Source organism: Camellia sinensis, chromosome 4 (assembly GCF_055761805.1).
Source record: "Camellia sinensis isolate YWXY chromosome 4, ASM5576180v1, whole genome shotgun sequence".
NCBI lineage: Eukaryota > Viridiplantae > Streptophyta > Magnoliopsida > Ericales > Theaceae > Camellia > Camellia sinensis.
This window is the reverse complement of record NC_138964.1, coordinates 213,753,992-213,777,590: the sequence shown is the minus strand read 5'-3', so window position 1 is coordinate 213,777,590 and position 23,599 is coordinate 213,753,992. Positions and strand designations below refer to the sequence as shown.

At 42.0% G+C, this 23,599-nt stretch overlaps 1 protein-coding gene across 1 annotated transcript in view; it reads left to right on the top strand.

The window, feature by feature from the left end:
- The window catches only part of LOC145824437 (uncharacterized), a 64,180-nt gene extending 41,284 nt beyond the window's left edge, over nt 1–22,896 (top strand). The window contains exon 6 of the mRNA XM_082924098.1: nt 22,810–22,896. Coding sequence (XP_082780224.1) covers nt 22,810–22,896 — 87 coding nt within the window. The remainder of the gene's footprint in view (nt 1–22,809) is intronic.
- Nucleotides 22,897–23,599: the final 703 nt, after the last annotated feature.

The window sequence follows — 23,599 nt, the reverse complement described above, 5'->3', positions numbered from 1 at the left end:
TACGTAGTCCAGGCCCAGGTTCACTCGAGTATTTTCACTCTCCTTTTGCGCTCTAACTTTTGCCAAGGCCGCCCTTTGCGGGTTTTCAACCTTGCGAGCTCAGTTTTTATATTTTCTAATTTTTTGTGCTCTGACTTTTGCCTAGGTCGCCCTTTCGGGTTTTCGGCCTAGCGAGCCTCTCAAGGATAGTATTTCTTCAACTTGTCCATATTGATCGGTTGTGAGAACTCCAAGCCATCTAGATCCATCAGAGCCACAGCTCCACCTGACCAGATAGCTTTGATGATATAAGGACCAGTCCAATTCGGTTTGAACTTGCCCCTTGGGTCGTGGATGGGAGCTCGGTTGTCTTTGAGCACCAAATCTCCTTCTTTCAGATTCCTAGACTTAACCTTCTTGTTGAAAGCCCGGGCAATTCTGCGTTGATAGCCTTGGATGTGGTACAGTGCTTTCAGTCTTCTTTCATCAAAGAGCATGAGTTCTTCGAATCTGCTTTGCTGCCAATCTGCTTCGGCTATCTGGCATTCAGCCAATACTCGTAACGACGGTACCTCAATCTCAATGGGTAGAACAGCCTCCATTCCATAGACCAATGAATATGGAGTTGCTCCAGTAGAAGTTCTGATTGAAGTCCTGTAGCCCCACAGAGCAAATGGCAGCTTGTCTGGCCAATCCCGATAGGTTCCCACCATCTTCTGTAGTATATGCTTGATATTCTTGTTGGCGGCCTCAACCGCTCCGTTGGTCTGCGGCCGATATGTAGATGACTTATGGAAAGCCACATTGTATTTCTCCAACAAGTCTACCACTTCTTTCTTGAAGTGGGAACCATTATCTGAAATTATCTCGTTTGGCACCCCGTAGCGACAGATGATGTTGTTTCTGATGAACTTTGCGACATGCGACGCCTTCAACACCGCGTATGATTGGGCCTCGACCCACTTTGTGAAATAATCTATCGCTACTAGGATAAACTCATGCCCGTTTGACCCCTTCGGGGTAACAGCTCCGATCACATCAATTCCCCAGACTGAAAAAGGCCATGGCGAAGTCATGTTGTACAGTTTTGACGGCGGGATGTTCATGCGATTTGCATGGATTTGACACTTGTGGCATCGCCGAACAAAACTAATACAATCCTCCTCCATGGTTGACCAGTAGTAGCCCTGTCTGAGGGTCGTTCTGGCCAGCATTACTCCATTCATGTGTGCACCGCACTCCTCCCCATGGATGGCTTCCATCAGGCGTTTCGACTCTTCAGCTTCTACACAGAGCTTATGCATTCCCAGATGACCCCTTTTGTACAGCTTTCCCCCGCAGATAATGAACTGAGCAGCCATTCTTCTGATGGCCCTCTTATCTTTGGCATTTGCCCCTAGTGGATATGTCTCCTTTTCCAAGAGTTCCAGATGTCGTAATACCAGGGGTTGCCGTCTTGAACCTTATCTATGGCGGAAATCGACTCGTATGCTGGCGCAAACTTTTGATCAATAATGACTGGACGCATCCGGACTCCGGACGGGATGTCTATCATAGAAGATAGAGTTGCTAATGAATCTGCAAACCTGTTGTTCTCTCTTACGAGGTGGGTGAAATTTAGCTTCTCAAACCGAGGAATTAGCAGATCCAAGGTTTGGTGGTAAATTATCATCCTTTCGTCCTTGACTTTCCAATCTCCTTTTGCTTGAGACACAACAAGGTTCGAGTCCCCAATGACGTCCAACCGTCTTGCCCCTAGTTCCAGGGCTGCTTCTAGGCCAGCAATACATGCCTCATACTCTGCTTCATTGTTGGAAACTTTTAACCGGAGCTTGAATGCTAAAGGGATACGGGAATCATCAGGCGCTATCAACAACACCCCTATCCCATACCCATACTGGTTTGACACTCCGTCAAAGTACATCGTCCAAGTTTCATCTTCGACGTGCAGAATGGCTTCATCTGGGAATAGATACTCAACCGTTTCATTCCCCTCAACCGGGTGGTCGGCAAGGAACTCCGCTACCGCTCTCCCTTTTACTGACTTGCGCGTTACATACTTCAAATCAAATTCGGAGAGCAACAGCAGCCAGCGAGCCAGCCTACCCGTAAGTGCTGGTTTCTCGAAAAGATATTTGATGGGATCCAAACGCGAAACCAACATTACAGAGTGGGCTAACAGGTAGTGCCGCAGCTTCCTGGTTGCCCATACCAAGGCCAAACAAGCCTTCTCCAGCGGTGTATAGCGGGTCTCGTAATCCAGCATCTTTTTGCTTAGATAGTATATGGCCCTTTCCACTTTGTCTTCTGACTCCTACGCGAGCATGTAGCCCATGGTAGTCTCAGTTACCGAAAGGTACAATATCAACGGTCTCCCCGGCACTGGTGGTGACAACACGGGTGGGTTTTGTAGATACTCTTTGATCTGCTCAAAAGCTGCTTGACATCGGCCGTCCCATTGGAATTACTTTCCTTTCTTCAGGAGACCAAAAAGTGGTTCACAAGTCAAGGTTAATTTAGAAATAAACCGTCTTATGAATTGCACTTTACCCAGAAAGCCTCGCACCTCCTTTTCAGTCGTTGGTGGTGGCATTTCTAAGATGGCCTTGATTTTGGAAGGGTCGACCTCGATGCCCCTTTGTGTAATCAGAAACCCTAGCATCTTCCCTGCTGTAACACCAAACGTGCATTTCTGGGGATTCAGTCGCAGCCGAAACTCTTTGATCCTTTGAAAGAATTTTTGTAAGGCGGTGTAGTGGCGCTCTCTATCTTTGGACTTGACAATCATGTTGTCCACGTACACCTCGACCTCTTTATGGATCATATCATGCAATATTGTAGTTGCTGCCCGTTGGTACGTAGCTCCAGCATTTTTCAACCCGAATGGCATCACTCTATAACAATATGTACCCCACGGGGTAGTGAACGCAGTCTTCTCCCGGTCTTCGGGTGCCATTACTATCTGATTATAGCCTGAGAAACCATCCATAAACGAAAGCAAGGCGTGTCCCGCTGTGAAATCCACCAATTCATCAATGTGCGGCAAGGGAAAGTCGTCCTTCGGACTGGCCCTATTCAAATCTCTGAAGTCTACACAGACCCGAATTCTGCCATCCTTCTTTGGCACCGGAACAATGTTGGCCAACCAAGTTGGGTATTCAGATACCAGCAGGAACCCTGCGTCAATTTGCTTGGTGACCTCTTCCTTAATTTTGAGAGCCCAGTCCGGGCGAATCCTTCTGAGTTTCTGTTTGACAGGTCAGGCCTCGGGGTCAAGAGGGATCCGGTGCTGTACAATCTCAGGATCGATTCCAGGCATGTCTTCGTAGGACCACGCGAAAACATCTTTGAAATCTTTTAATAAAGCGACTAAGCGCTCGCGCTCCTCCGAAGACAACGTGGACCCGATCTGGACCAGCCGCGGGTCCTTCTCAGTACCAACATTCACAGTAGTGATTTCATCCATTAAAGGTTTAACAAATCTTTCCTGCTCTTGATCAATTAATCTTTGCAAAACTGAGGGAATTTCTCCCTCGTTGTTTTCATCAAAATTTTGAAAATCCTGATTTAAGCAATAAATCAAAGGCACAGAAAAATACTCAGAAACCACATCCACATCATTCTCATTAAATATTTCCAAGCCGTCAGATTCCTCTGTTACAACAGACTCAAAAGAAAATGAAAATGACGACCTAGACAGGACTGTGGCATCCGGGTTATCACCCCCAGGAATACCGGACTCAGACTCAGTCGAGCTGGAATCTGATTCCGACACACAAGATTCGGTGGAATCAGATTCTGGCTCACTACCTGACCCGGAGCTGCTAGATAAAAAGCCTTCTTCATATTGCCAGATGAGAGAAGGTGCGATAGATGCATCCAAGATCAGCGCTGGAAAGCCCGCAGCTATTTCATCTCCAATCACAGAAACCGAAGAGTTATCCCCCAAGCACTCTTGGCCGATCGGAGGATCTGATAGTAGACTCGCCAGTGCTACCCCCATTTCAAGCTCTGTGCCCTCAGGATCCACTACTTCACATTGCTCAACCTCAGTTGGTGGGTCTGTCTGCGCTTCGGCAACGTCATCCCCAGATAATTGTATGTCGAAGAAGATTTCAAAACCAGGCACGCGTGTCCCCTCCGCGTTTAGCCATGGCTCCGGGAAGCCGCAGAATGGAAAATCTTCCCCCTCCCGGACGAAGCGTCCGTTTAGGGTACCCCAGATGGGCCTATGCATTAACTCAAATGGCTTCCCGGCCTTCTTTGCCCTGGCCCTTCCGGCCATTTCTTTTCCTTTTCTCACCCAGTCCTCTTTGGTGGGCAAATAACCCAGTCCAAAGGCGTGAGGGTTGTGTGGCATTTCGGCCAACACTGAGACGCCCTTCCGGCCGCTTCTCCCTAATCCCATCCCGGGGGTATGTTTTAGCTTGTTCATGAGGTAGATAGATTGTGCACTAATGTACATGCCCTCATTCACAGCCATGACATTCTGCACCACTTGAGCCTCGGCCAAAGTGAACCCCGATAAAAACACATCCTCCGTGCCGTGCTCAATCTCCAAGACAGGTGTAGACACTTCCGGCGGCGGATGGATTGATGAATTCCCGAAAACGATCGCTACCCCTTTCCCGTGGGGGTACTTTAGCATCTGATGTAGAGTGGAAGAGACTGCTTTGACTTGGTGCAACCACGGTCGCCCCAAAAGTAGGTTAAAGGTTGCGGGAACGTCCAAGATATGAAATTCGATACTGTGTTGTCCTGGACCAACCTTGGTTTGAATTTTAACAGTCCCCATCACTTCTCTGCTGGTATTGTCGTATGCTCTGATCACTTGGGTAGTTGGGACGAAGTCCACGGGTTTTAACCCGATCGCATATGCCGTTCTGGACGGGCAGACATTAATTGTAGACCCGGTATCAACAAGTACCACCGGTATCCACTTATCTCTACATTCCACAGAAATATAGAGAGGTTTGTTATGACTTGTGCCCTCAGGCGGTAGCTCTTTGTCCGAAAAGGTTAATGACGAGGAACCTCCTCCCGAAAAAACCAGCCCAACCAGCTGTTCAGGCGTGGTGTCTATGGAGAGTTTGGACTTGTCCATAGCAGATAAGACAGCTTCTCTGTGTACTCGTGATGCCATTAGCAGTCCCCAAATGGAGATGTCTGCTTGTATCTTTTTTAACTGTTTCAACACAGCTTCATCTTCAATCTGCTTCTCCTTCTGTTTCTCCGCTTCTCTATCCTTCCCGGATGCCTCGGGTTGGTCCAGGTGTGGGGGTTTGAAATACCGCCCACTTCTTGTCATATGGTCAACCTCATCGAGGTACCAAGTGTCATCCGGTTGATTATTTCCCCAGTCTTCATCTGTGTGGGCAAGACATAAGTCATCGTCTTCCCACCACATTCCATCGGCAGCCAACAGACACCTGTCCAGCTCCGGTTTAGTTGTACTCGCAGTATTCCCCGTCAACATGCTCGCAGCATTCTCTATCTTCGTGCACGCAGCACTTTCAGTCCCCTCAGGGCCTTTAGCTTTCCTAATTCTCTCAGCCTCCTCAAACTTTTCTCGTTCCAGCTGCATCAGTACAGCTGTTTGTTCAACATTTCTTGTATCCATAATGCCCATGTCTCGAGCGGAATTCTTAGCACCGGCGCTCTCCGGTGATACAACTTGACTTTCGGCCATTTCGGCCACAACTGATACTTCCGCCCCTGCCGGGCTCTGTTCTGGTTGGGCTTCCCCCACTGCATCTGGTTGATCCTCGAGCCATCCAGTGGCCTCCGCTGATCCCTCATAATCGTACCAATTGATTGACGCATCCCCCAGTTCCTGGTCATCGAGAAATTGCAGGTTGGCAAAGTCCTCCTCTACAGCTGTCAGATCATCTGCCCATAGCCCAGATCCATCCCCCCGGATCATGCATAGCTCTCCTGTCTCTGGAAATTCTACACTTAGCCCAATTCGGCTCGTTGATAGGATGTACTTGCTTGGATCATAGGCTCCCCCAGCAAAATTTTGTCCAGTCCCAGATTCAACAATCTCATTCTCTCCCAAAATCTGCCCTGCCCTATCTTCGACGGTCACCACCATCGGTTCTGGTTGGGTTTTAGAGATGTCCACCATGCACAAGAAGTCAGTGCAATCGGGAAGGAGCACCTCCGGCTTGGGTAGGTGGGTGGGAGTAATATAGATGCTAGGATCGTAAGATGCGACCCCAGTCTGGATAAAATTAATTCTTTTGGGAGGGGGAGGTTGGTTATGTGGTGGGAGAGGGTTGGTTGTGACATTGGGTTTATCAGGAGGCGCGATCACCTGTTTGTCAATAAGATCTTGGATCTCATGACGCAATCTGTAACAACGGTCGGTGTCGTGACCGTGTTGTTGGTGATATGCGCAGTACTTTGCTGGGTCATAAGAGGGGGGGAGTGGATTCGGTAATGGCTTTGGCTCCAGGGGTTTTAAATGATTTTTTCTGATCAATATTCCCAGAACTTTGGTCAGGGGCATATATAGTGGGGTAAAGGTTCTTTGGCCTCGCGGTTGGAATCTGTTGGTTTGTGTGTTGCTTCCGGACGCACCGGAGAAGGGTGTGGCAGTCATGGGCCTTGGAGGGGGAGGGGGAGTGGTGGTGACCATACTAACTTCCGAGGCTCTCGTATTTGCCGCGCCACTCGGGCCCGGATTGTTGTTACGGTTAAAGGTCCTCCTCGATTGTTCCCTGTCGTGGTCAAACAGACCTTGTTTCATTGCGTCTTCGATTTGCACCCCCATCTCATGTAAATCTGCGAAAGTAGGGAAGGGGACTACAATCATTCTCTGCATCAACTTTGGGTGGAGATTGCGCACAATCATCCTGATTTGATCTTTGTCAGTGGGCCTTAAAGTCATCATTGACGCTTTTGCCCTCCATCGGATCACAAAGTCCGAGAAAGTTTCCTTGGGCTCTTGCCTTGTCGTTTCGAGATCACGGGTTGTGATCTCGATCTGAGTGTTGTATGAATATTGCGCGACAAAGGCCTCAGCCATTTCATCCCAATTCTTCTTCACTTCATCTTGTAACTTTGCGTACCAATGGGAGGCCACACCCGACAGGGTTCGGCCGAATAATGAAAGCTTCTGTGGTCGTGTTAGGCCCATTGGCCGCAAGATGTCTGCAAACAGTCGGATATGGACCATGGGGTCGCCGGTCCCGTCAAAGCGGTCGATTTGTGGCATTTTGAACCTATCGGGGAGTGTTACGGCCTCCTCGGTATATCCATCTTCGATATCCGGCATAGCCTTGACCCCTTGGGATTTCTTGAATAGCTTCTCTAGTTTGCTCAATTTCAGAGTTGTATGATCAACCTCGACCTCGAATGGAGAGTCCGGCTGATTGGGTGTATGGACCTTGGACAGTTGTGGTGGAAGCGGGGGCGGAGCTAGCCCCGTTGGAAGATTTGTGTCCTCTTGCAGATTTTGGATAGTCGGCACAGTATTCTGGGTGTTTGGAGGAGCGTTCTGAACAATAGGTGTCTGCTCAGGTAATGGAGCCCCTGCCGGAGGAGGGATTTGGTGTGAAGCAGATGCTGTATTCTGTTGTTGCAGCCTGGTAATCAGCTCAGCCTGCTGGGTCATAATCTCAGCTTGCTGCTTAGCGAGTTCATCTCGGCGAACGGCATCCTGCTGCATGGCCCGCATGGTTTCCTGCATTTGGCGCATCATTTCCTCAACTCCTGTTGGTGCCGTCATAATGTTTTGATCTATCTGAACTACCGGCAGATCTGTCTCAATGGGGATCTCAATCTGACTGTCCACTGATGGGGGAAACCACTGTTCTGGTGCTCTCTGTTCAGATACACTGCGCTTTTTCTGCTTCCTTCTGGTAACAGGGGGTAGAGAATAGAACACTGGCTGTCCGTCGATTAGATCCTCAGATCGATGGAGTCGACGACCTCGTGTCCAAAGTGCTTGGGGAATGCCTGTCGGGTTGGAAGCAATTGTGCTAGAACTGACCTAGCAAAAGATAAATAAAGCGAAAAGGAAATAAATAAACAGATAAACGGACAGCATAACAGCTTAAAATAAAATGCATGACACACAGTCGGGCATAATCAACACACAGTCAATAAGCTGAGTAATACACTGTCCTCAAACACTGATTATTATCCCTGTATCACTGTCCCCTAAAACAGAATCTGATATCCGCAAATAACTAATTCTCAAATACTGGCTGATGCCCGCAGGCCTGATACCCATAATACTGAACTGATGCCCGCAGGCCTGATGCTGACAATACTGAACTGATGCCCGCAGGCTTGATACTCAAACTTATATACTAATCTGATGCCTGCAGGCCTGATACTGTCAATACTGAACTGATGCCTGCAGGCTTGATGCCCAAACTCATATACTGATACATGCATTCCTGTAGAGACGCACTCTAAAGCATATAACAGATAAGTGAGAGCCAAAACATCCCTATGTTGGGGTAGGGTTTCCCTGTCCTATTTTGTCAGGAGCTAGGGTTTCACTACGCACGCAGCGGTTTCAAACAACCTATAAACGGGTAAGCAACCTGTCCTAATTTGGAATGGTCACTATGGATCCGAATATGCACTAGGTCGAATGGTCAAAGAGGGTGCCCCGGTAAAACCGGCGTTTGTGTTCCCATACTGGCAGAGCCCACAACCGGTCAGCCTTATGGTCATGCCTTGACAAGACAAGCCTCCGGCAAACCGTTCAGGAATAGCAGATGGCAAACACGGTGTCTTAGGCGCACCAATGCAAATGCAATGCAAAGAAACACACAAGTGTAGTAAAAAACAGATATCATGAGTTCGAGTCAAGTTCTCTAAATCCCAAGCAGAGTCGCCAGAAACTGTAACAAGCCCGCGGGGGGACCTCGCCACAGCTCGGACTCGACTTTTGTCAGTCACGGTTCTAAGTCTGAACCAAAGAGTCCAAATCCGGCAAATCATTTTTGAGAAAACTGATTTTTGAAAGAAGTGCCAAACATGGACTGCTTTGCCAGATACAGAGTCGCCACCTAAATATTTTATTTTGGGAAATTTAGGAAACCCTGACTCGGTGCCAAAAGGCCACGTGTCCGTCATCACCAAAGTTGCCTCGGCTCGGGAACTTGGGTACGATTAGGGAAGGTCACTTCGTGAGCACCCCCGCTCGCCCGGTCATAGACCGGCCTCTACTAACCATGATATCAATTTTTGAAAACATTGTGAGTTCTTATTCCGGTTTATTAGCCTAGGTTACTATGTGATGCGCACAGCATACAAATATAGACCGGGTCGCCTGAATTGGAACGAAACATTTCATGCTTGTTTTTGAAAATGGTTTGCTACCCGCAGGTAGGCTTTAAAACATTTGATGATTTATTCCAATTTAAGTAACCCAACCTTCACCCACAGGCATTCAGGCAGTTATATCAGATAAGCACATAGCCTCATGGTAAGCATGCTATTCATGGCAGCCACTCACACGCATGCAAGGATGCTAAAGCATAAAGCTTACCGAGTACTCCAAGCCAAAATAGGAATTCATTAGAAATCATGCATGATCCTAACTATACAGAAATGCCTAATGCAACACATGCAAAAATGCAAACTATAGCAGGCTCGGCTATTCTAAACATGGTATATGAAATGCTACAACTATCATGTATTCAACTTTGAAATTGAAAGTACAATGCAGTTAGTATGATGCGCCGAGCCCGGTGCATGCAATACAGATGAATGAATGCAAACATGCTGTCATACTGTATGCTAATTTAAATATGCCCTAATCTAACCATCATAAGCGGATAAATAAAAGGGAGAAAGACGTGGGGTTGGAAGACATACAACACACACACGCACACTTATTACAGTTGTGCCCTCGCGCAGAGGGTCCGAATAAATATACAGTCCCAAATAAAAGAATATTACAGTCCAAAATATTACAGTCCGAATAATATACAAATTCCTAATTAATTAATGAATTAACTAAGAAAGCAAGTAAAACTGGCGTGCAAGCCAGGGACTCCCTTGCTTCTGATGGATGATGCATGTCCGGGTTGCCTTGCGCGGAAATCCACCGGAACGCCCCAATTAGCCTCTATTTACACCTGTTCTTGAAATGCGTGCCAAGTCCCGGAAAGTTGCTGATTCCTGATTTTACTGCAACAGAGAGCAGGAAAGGGGCATAGCAATGTATTTTCACAAATGTATGCATGTCTCGATCCTCGTGCCACCAATCACGCATACTGAGGCATGATGGCCGAGGAGTCGAAATGCACAACTCAATATAGAATGAATGCACATGAAACTACAGCTAAAACCTAACTCCATCATGGATAATCCGGAGTGTCGGTGATTGGGGAATTGAGACACGTTCCGTCACTCGAAGTATGAAACGCACCTCGTTTCCCGTGCCCGGGCTAACTCCTATTCCGAACATAATGCAATATGCATGATATGCATGAAATGCGACTAAGATATAATCCTAACATACACAATGCTATGAAAATGAGATGTCTCGAAATGCGTGCACACGGGCACGCAAACCGAGAAAATGACAGAATGCAATGAAAATGATATACCTCGAAATGCGTGCACACGGGCACGCAAATCGAGAAAATGGCAGAATGCAATCTAAGATACAACCTAGTATGCACAATGCTACGAAAATGATATGCCTCGAAATGCGTGCACACGGGCACGCAAACCGAGAAAATGGCAGAATGCAATCTAAGATACAACCTAGTATGCACAATGCTATGAAAATGATATGCCTCGAAATGCGTGCACACGGGCACGCAAACTGAGAAAATGACAGAATGGAATGAAAATGATATGCCTCGAAATGCGTGCATACGGGCACGCAAACCAAGAAAATGGCAGAATGCAATGAAAATGATATGCCTCGAAATGCGTGCATACGGGGCACGCAAACCGAGAAAATGGCAAAATGCAATCTAATGGCATGAAAACATGATATGGGCTTATACCAACATGAGTGAGCCTCAGCCACACTCACATAGGATGCCGACGGATAAAAAAAGAGGTACCTCGAAATGCGTGCACACGGGCACGCAAACCGAGGCAATGACATACACAATGCGAATGACATGAAAATGTGATATGGGCTTATACCAACATGAGTGAGCCTCAGCCACACTCACATAGGATGCCGACGGATAAAAAATGAAGTGCCTCGAAATGCGTGCACACGGGCACGCAAACCGAGGCAATGGCAAAATGCGATGCAATGCCATGGAAACATGATATGGGCTTATACCAACATGAGTGAGCCTCAGCCACACTCACATAGGATGCCGACGGATAAAAAAAGAGGTGCCTCGAAATGCGTGCACACGGGCACGCAAACCGAGGCAATGACATACACAATGCGAATGACATGAAAATGTGATATGGGCTTATACCAACATGAGTGAGCCTCAGCCACACTCACATAGGATGCCGACGGATAAAAAAATGAAGTGTCTCGAAATGCGTGCACACGGGCACGCAAACCAAGGCAATGGCAATGGCAAAATGCGATGCAATGCCATGGAAACATGATATGGGCTTATACCAACATGAGTGAGCCTCAGCCACACTCACATAGGATGCCGACGGATAAAAAAAGAGGTGCCTCGAAATGCGTGCACACGGGCACGCAAACCGAGGCAATGACATACACAATTCGAATGACATGAAAATGTGATATGGGCTTATACCAACATGAGTGAGCCTCAGCCACACTCACATAGGATGCCGACGGATAAAAAATGAAGTGCCTCGAAATGCGTGCACACGGGCACGCAAACCGAGGCAATGGCAAAATGCGATGCAATGGCATGGAAACATGATATGGGCTTATACCAACATGAGTGAGCCTCAGCCACACTCACATAGGATGCCGACGGATAAAAAAAGAGGTGCCTCGAAATACGTGCACACGGGCACGCAAACCGAGGCAATGACATACACAATGCGAATGACATGAAAATGTGATATGGGCTTATACCAACATGAGTGAGCCTTAGCCACACTCACATAGGATGCCGACGGATAAAAAAATGAAGTGTCTCGAAATGCGTGCACACGGGCACGCAAACCAAGGCAATGGCAAAATGCGATGCAATGCCATGGAAACATGATATGGGCTTATACCAACATGAGTGAGCCTCAGCCACACTCATAGAGGATGCCGACGGATAAAAAAAGAGGTGCCTCGAAATACGTGCACACGGGCACGCAAACCGAGGCAATGACATACACAATGCGAATGACATGAAAATGTGATATGGGCTTATACCAACATGAGTGAGCCTCAGCCACACTCACATAGGATGCCGACGGATAAAAAATGAAGTGCCTCAAAATGCGTGCACACGGGCACGCAAACCGAGGTAATGGCATGGAAACATGATATGGGCTTATACCAACATGAGTGAGCCTCAGCCACACTCACATAGGATGCCGACGGATAAAAAAAGAGGTGCCTCGAAATGCGTGCACACGGGCACGCAAACTGAGGCAATGACATACACAATGCGAATGACATGAAAATGTGATATGGGCTTATACCAACATGAGTGAGCCTCAGCCACACTCACATAGGATGCCGACGGATAAAAAATGAAGTGCCTCGAAATGCGTGCACACGGGCACGCAAACTGAGGCAATGGCAGAATGCGATGCAATGCCATGGAAACATGATATGGGCTTATACCAACATGAGTGAGCCTCAGCCACACTCACATAGGATGCCGACGGATAAAAAAAGAGGTGCCTCGAAATGCGTGCACATGGGCACGCAAACCGAGGCAATGACATACACAATGCGAATGACATGAAAATGTGATATGGGCTTATACCAACATGAGTGAGCCTCAGCCACACTCACATAGGATGCCGACGGATAAAAAATGAAGTGCCTCGAAATGCGTGCACACGGGCACGCAAACCGAGGCAATGGCAAAATGCGATGCAATGGCATGGAAATGGCATGCAATCATCCTAATGGAATTTCAGCACTAAAATATGGGGGAAAGCAGTCCCGAAATGAGGCGAAATGACACCAAATGCATGGAATTGTCCCGAAATGCGAATTTAGGCACCCGAAATGGCCTATAGCTATGCCAAACATGCACAATATGGACATGCAATGCAAAGACAGAAGCGAGACAGTCCCAAAAAAGGCACTTTCACAGTTATAAACATGGCCAAACAGCAAGCATAGGTATGGCAAAAATGCCATGCAAGAATAGGGGTCAAGAGAGGGGTAATGAAGCAAGTGATATAAGAAAAATCCAAACTGAAAAATTCCCTTCTACAACACTGAAGAGGGACCAAAAATATGAATATTTACAGTATATTTCAGCTCCAAAATCAGTATACAAACATGATAGAAATGTGATGCAAAATGAGGTTCAAAAGTGGCTATAACATGAGGTATGCAAAATATTCACCAAACAGCCAAAGACCCTTAATAAAACATGTAGAATGGGCCAAAATAGGACTATTTCCAGAACTGTAAAATGGCCAAAAACAAAAGCATGATAGGCTAACTAAACATGCAAGAATGGGGAATAAAAGAGAGATATAACATGAAGTGGCATATGGAGGTCCCAAACCATGAACGGACCTAAATGAAATATGAAGAATGGACCAAAATAAGCACTTTTTCAGAACTGTAAAATGGCCAAAAACAAAAGCATGGTAGGCTGCCATTGCATACAAGAATGGGGAAGAAAAGAGGAGTATAAAGGTAAGTACAACATGGAAGTCCCAAATGGTGTTGAGCCCTTCTTCAATGTTGAAGAGGGGCTCAAAATAAGCCTAATATCAGTTTACAACATGCTCAAAAACAGATTACTCATGGGCCCAAAATAGCATGCAAGATTATGACATATAAGAGGATCAATGAAGCAAGTGCACCATGGAGGGCTCAAGCAGGGTTGAGCCCTTAATGAAAAGTGAAAATGAGCTCAAAAGAGGGCCCCTTTCAGTTAGGGCCGGAGCTTGAAACAAAAAGCATATAAGGCTTACAAATGGATCAAGAAAAGGGGTCAAAAGAGGAAAAGTGTTACTTACCCTTGAAGATCAAAGCTTTTGTTGCTTCTTGGATCAATTTGCAGCTCCTTTAGCCTTTGAGAAGCCTTCCTTGTTGCTGGAAATGAGGTGGTGGTGGTAGAGCTTGGTGGTGTAGAAGAAATGGTGCTTAGGGACTTAGGAATTTTCAAGGAAATGAGAGGTATAGAAATGGCTTTGTGTATGGAAGCTTGAAGAACAAATTTTCTAACCCCAACAAATGATATAGCTTGCTTGTTATAAGGGCCAAAAAGGGGGTGTAAAGGTGGGGGAAAAGGAGAGAAACTTTCCCCCACAAAATATCCCCCGGATATTGATATTTTCTGGGGGATAAAGCTCCACAGCTGTAAAGTGCACAGTGCAAGGAGTTCGGCCGGCCTGTTACTTTTGCTGCAGGTGGCCGGCCGGCCACACCCCCTAGCCGGCCGGCTAGGGGTCAAAAGGGTCAATCAGATTTAGTGGCCGGCCACCAACTGATGGTGTCCTCCTATGTGTGTACAACACAATCCTGTGGTTAAAAGTCCAAGAAAGTGGGTCCAAGGGGTTCAACATTAGCTCGGAAAGAGGGGTTCAAAAGGGTCAGGTGGAATTACTGGCCGGCCACCAACTTTTAGGGTCCTCTCATGTGTGTACATCACAAATATGTGGTTCAAAGTTCGAGAAAATGGGCCCAAGGTGTTCAACATTAGCCCGGAAGGAGGGGGTCAAAAGGGTCAAGTAACATTAATGGCCGGCCACCAACTTTTAGGGTCTTCTCATGTGTGTAAATCACAAATATGTGGTTCAAAGTTCGAGAAAATGGGCCCAAGGTGTTCAACATTAGCTCGGAAGTGTGAAAAACGGGCGTCGGAGGGCGTCGGAGGATGTATAACTGGTTGCTGCAACAATTGCTGGCCTCCCACCCTTCAGTGACCTCTCCGGTGATGAAACAGAGGTACCTGCCAAAAATGAACGAAAACCGTTGCAAAACGAATGCTCGGGGACCAAAACGCGCAGTTCGAGGTCCCGAAAATGGGCTGTTAAGCACCGAAAGTGGTATTCGGCCACGAAATGGGTTTCTCAGACCCCAGTGTCCCTCAAAAGGGAGAAAATAGGAAGTATGCCAAAAACCAGAGCAATAGGAGATGGTTAAGCAGTCCCGAACTGAGGCACACGGCCAATGGTCCCGAAAAACCGGAAACCGGACTCCGAAATGGGAAAAATGGCCTACGGCCACAAAATGTAGCCCACGGTCACTGAGAGATGGTCTACGGGACCTCTCCCTCCCCTCTGGAAAAGAAACAGAGAAAACCGAGTCTGGTTCGCAAACCGAGACAAGGCACAGAAAAGGGTTCGGAAGTCCGGAGGCAGGGCTCACGGCCGCAACTCTGAAACTTCTGAACGAGCACATTATACAACATCACCAAGCGCTCAATCAGTGACATCTGAGTCTTAAGGTCGGTCAAAAATGGGGTGTCTACAATGTTTTTATAGACTACTTTATGATTGATTGTGTTATTTGACACTTTAAGATCTTATTAACCGTGTTTATGATATATTTCTAGTTATGAAATAAGTACATACATGTATGAGAATGAATGAATGATAACAAGAATAGTCTTTGATAAAATGACATTATTGGACCTTTTAAATACACTCCTCATGTAAGGACTATATTAAACTAGTTGCCAGTGTTATAGTACATGGAAAGAACTATGTTTCATTATTGGTGTAGAACCGCAATGACTCGCATTAGTAAGCTGTTTAATTATAGTACTATGATGATAACCAAATTAAAGTAAGGTTGGATATGATTTATTACGCGCCTAATGTTTACCTTATTAAATCTTGATATATGTTATCATATGTGTGATAACCTTGTTCTGTATTATGCTAATTAATCTTAATTATGATTGTGATTATGTATTTAATATGATTTTGGGTTCCATTTATATGATTATATGTGATTTTGAATTTCTATCTGTTCACCATAGGAAAATTTGTTCAACTTACTATTAGAAACTGAAAATTGAAGGCGCTATCGGCCACAGAAGCCGAAATTGATTACACCGTCGTGATTAGTGTACTTTTTAGAGCCTATGGTGAAATTTAATTGAAAATTGATTCGGATCAAAATAATTCTGGTAAACTGATTGAATTAAGCTCTATTATTAACCTTAATCAATTTGATTAAGAGAGGGACTATATAAGGGCCTTATTACACTCAACTCTTCATTTTGGTGAGCTCAAAATCTGAAATCACTCTAGAGAGGGAGAGGGGAGCCGATTCTAGAGAGAGAAAGGGGGAGAATTTTGCTTTTTTGGCTAAAGGTTTGTGAATTTGGAAGCTTAACTCCAAGATCTAACTACAATTGTGAGGATTGAAGCTCCTAGGTAAGTAATTGAGCAAAAACTTATGAGTTTAAGTTGTAGTTTTGTGAATCCAAAGTTAGATGGAAATTGAGACCATAATTTGAGATGTAATTGATGAATATGGAGCTTGTGTGTACATGCATGTGTATAATTACCATGACTTGCCATATAGTTGCATATTCGAAGGTAAAGCATGCTAATCATGATGAAATTGAGATCAATGTGTGCATGCATGTAGCAATTTGTTATGAGTTCTCATGTTTGTGTATAAGACATGTTGATTGGGTTGAATTGGAAGTCATTTAAGACACGCATCCATGAAAATGAGACTATGGACTCAACTACATATTTTGGAGATGAATTTGGCAAGAATTGTATGAGTATGAAATTGATCCATGGGAATTGAACTTCAAAATGTTGTAATTTAGCATTTGTATCATGTTAGAAGGTTTGCATGTGAAGTATGAGTCATAATCTGCAAGTTACATTAGTTTGAATGCAAGTTTGAAGCTTAAACAGCTTGTTGGAAACCCAGAATTCGGCATGTCCGCTCGAGCGTGAAATGCTAATTCCCAGAACTTTTGGAGACATGGATGTCCGCTCGAGCGAAGAGATTTACGCTCGAGCATCAAGCCATGTAGTTTGACTTTTAGTTCGAGTGTCCGAAGTCACGCTCGAGCGTAAAAATGAGACAACCAGTATTTTTGCAAACCCAATGGGTCCGCTCGAGCGGCCAAAGCCACGCTAGAGCGGGGAGCCCTGTTTCAGAAATTTTGTAAAGATGTTTTGTGTATCATTTTCCGTTCTCTTTCATTTTTAAGCACTCTTAGGCATACATTACGTATTGTAAATGAGTTAAAAAAATAAGAAAGAAGCCTAAGAGGGATGTATAGATTAAGAACGGATTAAATCAATTGTGACCCATATGTGTTATGTAATGTGTAAGGTCGAGCTCCAGGGCAAATCCACCGGCAGAACACTATGAGTAATATCTTAGTAAAGATATTTGAAGTATGTTATTTGTCCAATTGCTTATTTCCATATCAGTTTTATAAATTTGTTAAACAGAATTGTGGACAAATATTTGTTATGCCATATGATTGGGCCAAAGGCCGTCGGACACCGCTTGACATGAATGATTGGGCCAAAGGCCGTTTGAAACGATTGATTAGGCCAAAGGCTGTCAGACACCGTTTGACATGAATGATGGGCCAAAGGCCGTTTGACATGAATGATCGGGCCAAAAGCCGTCGGACACCGTTTGATATGAATGATTGGGCCAAAAGACGTCGGACATCGTTTGACATGAATGATTGGGCCAAAGGCCGTTGGACATCAATGATTTGGGCTTGAGGCCGTTTGTTAAGGAACGAAGTGGGCCAGAAGCTGTTTGATATGTTCAGGCTTGAATCGCCTAATGTACTAATTAATGCACTAAATAGAACTCTAAATGGGCCCAAGGCCGTTTGATATATGTGAATCACATTCGTGTACCTTCTTTATTTGATATTATTCACTGGGTTTTCGTTCACGCTCATTCATGTGTATGTAGGTGAGCCAAGAGATGTCCAAACCCAGCCTCGGTGAAATATCCGGAAAATAGTCAAGGTTTTCAAGAGTCAACCCAAACGTCTCACGCACGAGACTCGTCTTCGCCTCTTTTGTTCTTTTGTTATAATTTTGCTGCAATGGCGAAAACGTTGGATCACCTTTGTATATAAACGTTGGGTTTGACTAACTTAGACTTGAATGATCCTGTATGTACAGAACTTTGTGTTGTTATTCCTTTGATGTGAGTTATTAACATATATATATATGGATTGTTATGATGTGCCATGTAAGCACAGCTCTATGGACAAAAGTTTTAAATTCGCTTCCATTTTGGCCCCTTAACTCTGTTCAAATACGTTCTATTTGGTTAGAGGTCGTAGATAATCTCTTGATTACTGGCCTGTTATGACCTAAATCCATGGGGGTGGGTTCGGGTCATGACAATATGGGCCAAGTGGGAGAATGTAAGACTAAATTTAATTAATTAATCATTATGATGACCCACATGATATCACAATATAAATTATAGATTCAATAAGATTATAATTCCGTATCTTAAACCATAAGCTACTATCTGATTGGTCAATAAATGGAGTAATTTCCAAGTCTTTTACTCTGATGGGCAAGTGGAATAAAATTGAATAAGAAAATTGGTCCTCTCTCTACCTATAAAAATGTATTTAGATCACTCATTAATTATTTTGCATATAACGTATTCTAAAGAGGGTCAAGACAGAGAAACATTTTTCCACTAATATTGTTATTAGGTTTATGTTCAATCAATTTTGGATTACTCGAAGGTTTCGCATAACAAATCTTTGTGAAGAAATTTAATTATAGGGTTAAACAGAAGAAAGAAAGCATAATGAAAAATAAGAAAATAAATTTCGTTAGAATGAGAAACGTATAGTTCTTAAAGAACCTTTTGGAAACGTAAGAATTTCAGTTGGCTCATTGTGTTGGTTTGAGAAAGTTAAAAATTTAGCCCTAAGTTACCATGTAACAAATTATCAAAGTCAATGAATATATCTCTGTAGGTCTAAGAACTGAAAGAAATATGAAGTAATGTAATTTTAATTACTTATACAAGTGTAACCTTAAGTAAATAAGGAAGCTAATACGGAAGCTAATAAGACTGCAAAAAACGTAGACCTGTTATGAAATCAAATCACTATGAAATGATAGTATGGGAAAGATTGTCAAAAATAGTGATCGTAATTTAACAAGAAGTATGTAAAGTTCTGTTTTGATCTATATGATTGTCTGCGACTATATGGGTACAACCTAACATCTGTTACTTACAAAATGCTCGATGAATTTCTGTGAAATATGCTTCTGTTATGATTCTGATACGTTTCTGTTTTGAATCCGATGGGCCCCTCTGTTTTGAAATTACCATCATAATTGGTATCCAAGACATCTGTTTGAAAGTGAAACCATTAATATGTGATTACATTTCCATGTAATGCAGAAATTTCTATTATAGATCAGCGTGTGAAACCTTATTTGGGGGATACTACATTATACATGTAACTTACGAACCTGTGACATGGTCAACGAAAGTTAAATGACCGTCATTTTGGGAAATAATGAATTATAAATTGTGTAGCAATAATGTCGGGACTATTATTGTTAATAGGACTGAAAGAACAAGAACTTGTATTTGTTATTAGTAATGCATTGAATATTAAATTTAATTTGAAAACTTCATATGAACTGTTAATAGCGAAATGTGTTGATTTATAAATAAGTAAGAAGAATCATGAACATCTCTTGAAATAAATGTTCCACTATTTGGCGTGTGTGAATTATAGATTGATAAATTAAAATATATGAGATGTGTGATTAATGGCAATGGAAACGGAAATCAATCACCAATTTGGGTTATTAACTGTTAAGAGATTGAAAAATAAGTTTAATTTCTGTGAGGATCAAATAAAAAGGAAGTTACATAAGTTACATAGGAAAGGAAATGAAATGAGACCAAGTTATATGATTGATTTTTTGTATAAGTATCTTAAGTTTGGAGGACCAAACTTCCTAAGGGGGGAAGGTTGTAACGACCCCACCATATATAATGATTAGCACTTAATTAATTAAGGAGATTTAAAATTTAAATTGCCAATTATTCTAAATTAATCTAGGATTTACGAAAATTATGTAGATTGATTCATATATGATTCTATTGAGGATTTATTTTGAAATTTGAAATTGAAAGCCTAAATGGCACAAGAGAGTATAATTGGTGAATTGAATTATTTTAATTTCGAGTATCGAATCATATAAAAGTTTAATTAAATATTCGATTCAAATTTGTGAAATTGAGACTTGATCAATTGGGTCCAAATTGGAGTTAATTAATTTATGAGAATTGAGAATTCAGATTATTATGAATTGAATTTATTTATGGAGTGTTCAATTGAATATGTAATTTATTGACAAAGACTTTGAGGTTTAATATGAAATTGGAAGCCTTAATGATTTAAGAAACCAAAATTGAGGATGGACATAAGTTTAATTTAATATTTGGAGCCTTTTGGGAGTTTGATTAAAAATTTGATTCAGACTGATAAATTTAATTATAATTAATTGGGCTCTAATGGAAGTCAAATTAGATTAATTAAATTATGAGAGATTTATGATTAGTTATGATTAATTTAATTATATGTTAATCAAGATTTATTAAGAATAATTGTTATTTAATTAAATTAATCTTAACCATAAATTGAATTATGGAAGGATCTAAAATTGTGGGTGTATGTGAAGTGAGGGTGTGCTAAGAAATCCATTTGGGTGTACTGAGAAAGCTGGTAGTGTATGTGTGTGCATGTTAAGTGTTGTGTTGGGAGCCTTAGACAATGTGCATGAGTGCATGTGGTGTATAGGCGTGTGTATATTGTTTCTTTTGTGCTGAAGCATTCTTGGGGTGGATTGAGGTCAAAACCCAGAGAGAGAGAGAGAGAGAGAGAGAGAGAGAGAGAGAGAGAGAGAGAGAGAGAGAGAGAGAGAGAGAGAGAGTGTGTGTGTGTTGCTGGAACAAAGAAACAAAAGAGGAGAAACTTTTTTTTTTTTAAAAAAGAGGAGCTCTAGTTTTTCAGGAAAAAGAAGAACTAGCAAACTTAAGGTATGGAATTTATGTTTAATTTGTGTAGAATCCATACATTACACTTACAATTAAAGATGAAATTGGAATCAAAATCATGTGATTAAAAGGAATTTGCAAAAAGATAAAGAAAATTTTGGTAAGTTCATGTTTATGGAAACTAATTACTTTGAGTTTGATTTTTAAATCTTGCATGAAATTAAGTTCCAGTGTTACATGCATAAGGGAATTCTATGAATATTTGAGTCCATATTTACACGCATCTTGGATTTTGAAGAAATTGAGCCATTCAAATTCATATTTTGAAGAGAAAATGAAATGTTTTATGAAAATCAAGATTATGGAAATTTGGAATTAATCCTAAAGCTAGATAAAGTTTTGGTTTTATAATTATATTTTTAATCCATGCATGTAATGTAATTTAAGATTTTATTTAAATTAAACAGATTTTGGAACATCTATGATTATGAATTAAGTTGAGGTTACAAATTAAGTTAAGTTTAAGATTATGGAAATAAGTTGGAAAATAATTAGTTTGAGACTTTAATTCATGTTTAAAAGATTTATGAGTTTGAATTTGGGGTTTGATATGAAGAAAATTTATAAGAATATAAAATTAGTAATTTTGATGTCAATTTCATACATGTGAATGATTTTCTCAGGAATTTATGACTTTAATTTCATGTTTTGAAGGAAAATAGAAAGAGCTTGAAGTCAATTATATGTAATTTAAAAAAAAAAGAGAGAGAGAGAAATTGGAGCTATGTTCAATTTATGGAAATTAACTTAGAAATTAATCACTTTGGGGTTTGAATTTAGTTGTCTTAATATGAAATTGAGTTTCAATTGTACATGCATTATGAATTTTTCAAGAGTTTTGAAAGTTTAATTCATGTTTTAAAATTTGTGGGTTTGAAATTGGGTTTGATATGGAGAAAATAAATTAAATCTAAATTTGGACAAATTTGAAAATAAATTATAATTTATATTTGAGAATAAAAAATTAGTTTGATTTTGATTTAAATTTCTTGCATGTAAATATTTTGAAAGGGCTTTATAGCTTTAATTTATGTTTTATAAAACAAAGAAGAAGAATGTTGGAATTATTATATACATGAAATTATTGGTTTTAATCTTAATGATCAAAAAGATTTTTGTATTAGAAATTGAAAAATTAGTCATGGGTTCATCTTTATTAATAAAATTACATGTTTAAATTAGTTCATGCAAGAGTTTATGTTTTGAAAATGTGTTTGGAAATTATTTTGTTGATTTTGAAAGCATAAGAAATCTGCTGGCCGCTCAAGCGGTAAAGTCGCCGCTCAAGCGGTAAAGTCACTGCTCGAGCGACCAAAAGTCCGCTCGAGCGAAGACCCTATTTTCAGCATATTTTGAAAAATTGCATTTAGTTCACATTTTTATTCTTATCTCTTTCCAAAGCATTTTAGACATGATTTATGGCTCAATAAAGACTAATAAGCTAACAATCAACATTAATTAGTTGATTACAGAATAAGTCATTAACTTAGTAGTACTTGATTAAGAAGCCAAGTAAGGAATTGGTTTATTCAGAAAAGAACGATTTAATAATGAAAGAATATGTGAAATGAGAATCCGATTCATTTGAAGAAGAAAAAATAAGCATAGTAGAACTTCAGACTACTTACCCAGAAAAAGACAAGAAAAGTCAAGTTTGATCAAGGAATTGATATTGTGTTTTAATGTGTATATGTTATCCTTTTGTGTAGGTCACGCGCTATTGTCTATTTGATCTGTCTGATCTTCTTCTGCAGCTATCTGTGAGTAATAACTTAGTAAAGCTATGTTCGATATGAAATACTTTATGAACAATATGATATGATATGAACTGTTTTTGAATGATGCAAAAGGCTATTTTGTGATTACATGAATGATGATCCAATTCTTTGAAATGTCTTTGTGGTATCCTTAGTAGAGGCCCTCGCCTAGGGGAAATAATATTGTGGCTTATGGTCATAAGGCCCTCACCCGGGGAAGACAATACCAAGGCCCAGGCCCTCACTTGGGGGAAATAACACCGTGGCAAAGGCCCTCACCGGGGGGAAACAATACAGTGGCCTACGTATATTATATGTTACCGGTATCGGAGGTTCCATTATGGAACTTGATATGCTTGACCAACATGATATGTTACGCTAAAGGAAGTACCACACATGATTTGAATATGAATATGAATATGAATATGGCTTTGTTTGTTATACGAATACGAACATGACTATGTTTCTAATTTGATAAGAGATTTGAAATCTGATTTCTGAATTTGATATAAACATCATTCATTAAAATCTTTACTCTGTTATTATTCATTGGGCTCTAGCTCACTGTATTATTTATGTATATAGGTGATCAGGCGTATGACCAGGCTTAGAGGCATCTTCCTGGAATGTATTTTTGTCAGCCAACCTATGTGCCTCCCATGGAGATTTCGGATAAGTCAAGTGGTTATGGCTATGTGATTAAGTTCAAGTTTTGTTTTCTTATTTGGTTAAACAAGTCTTT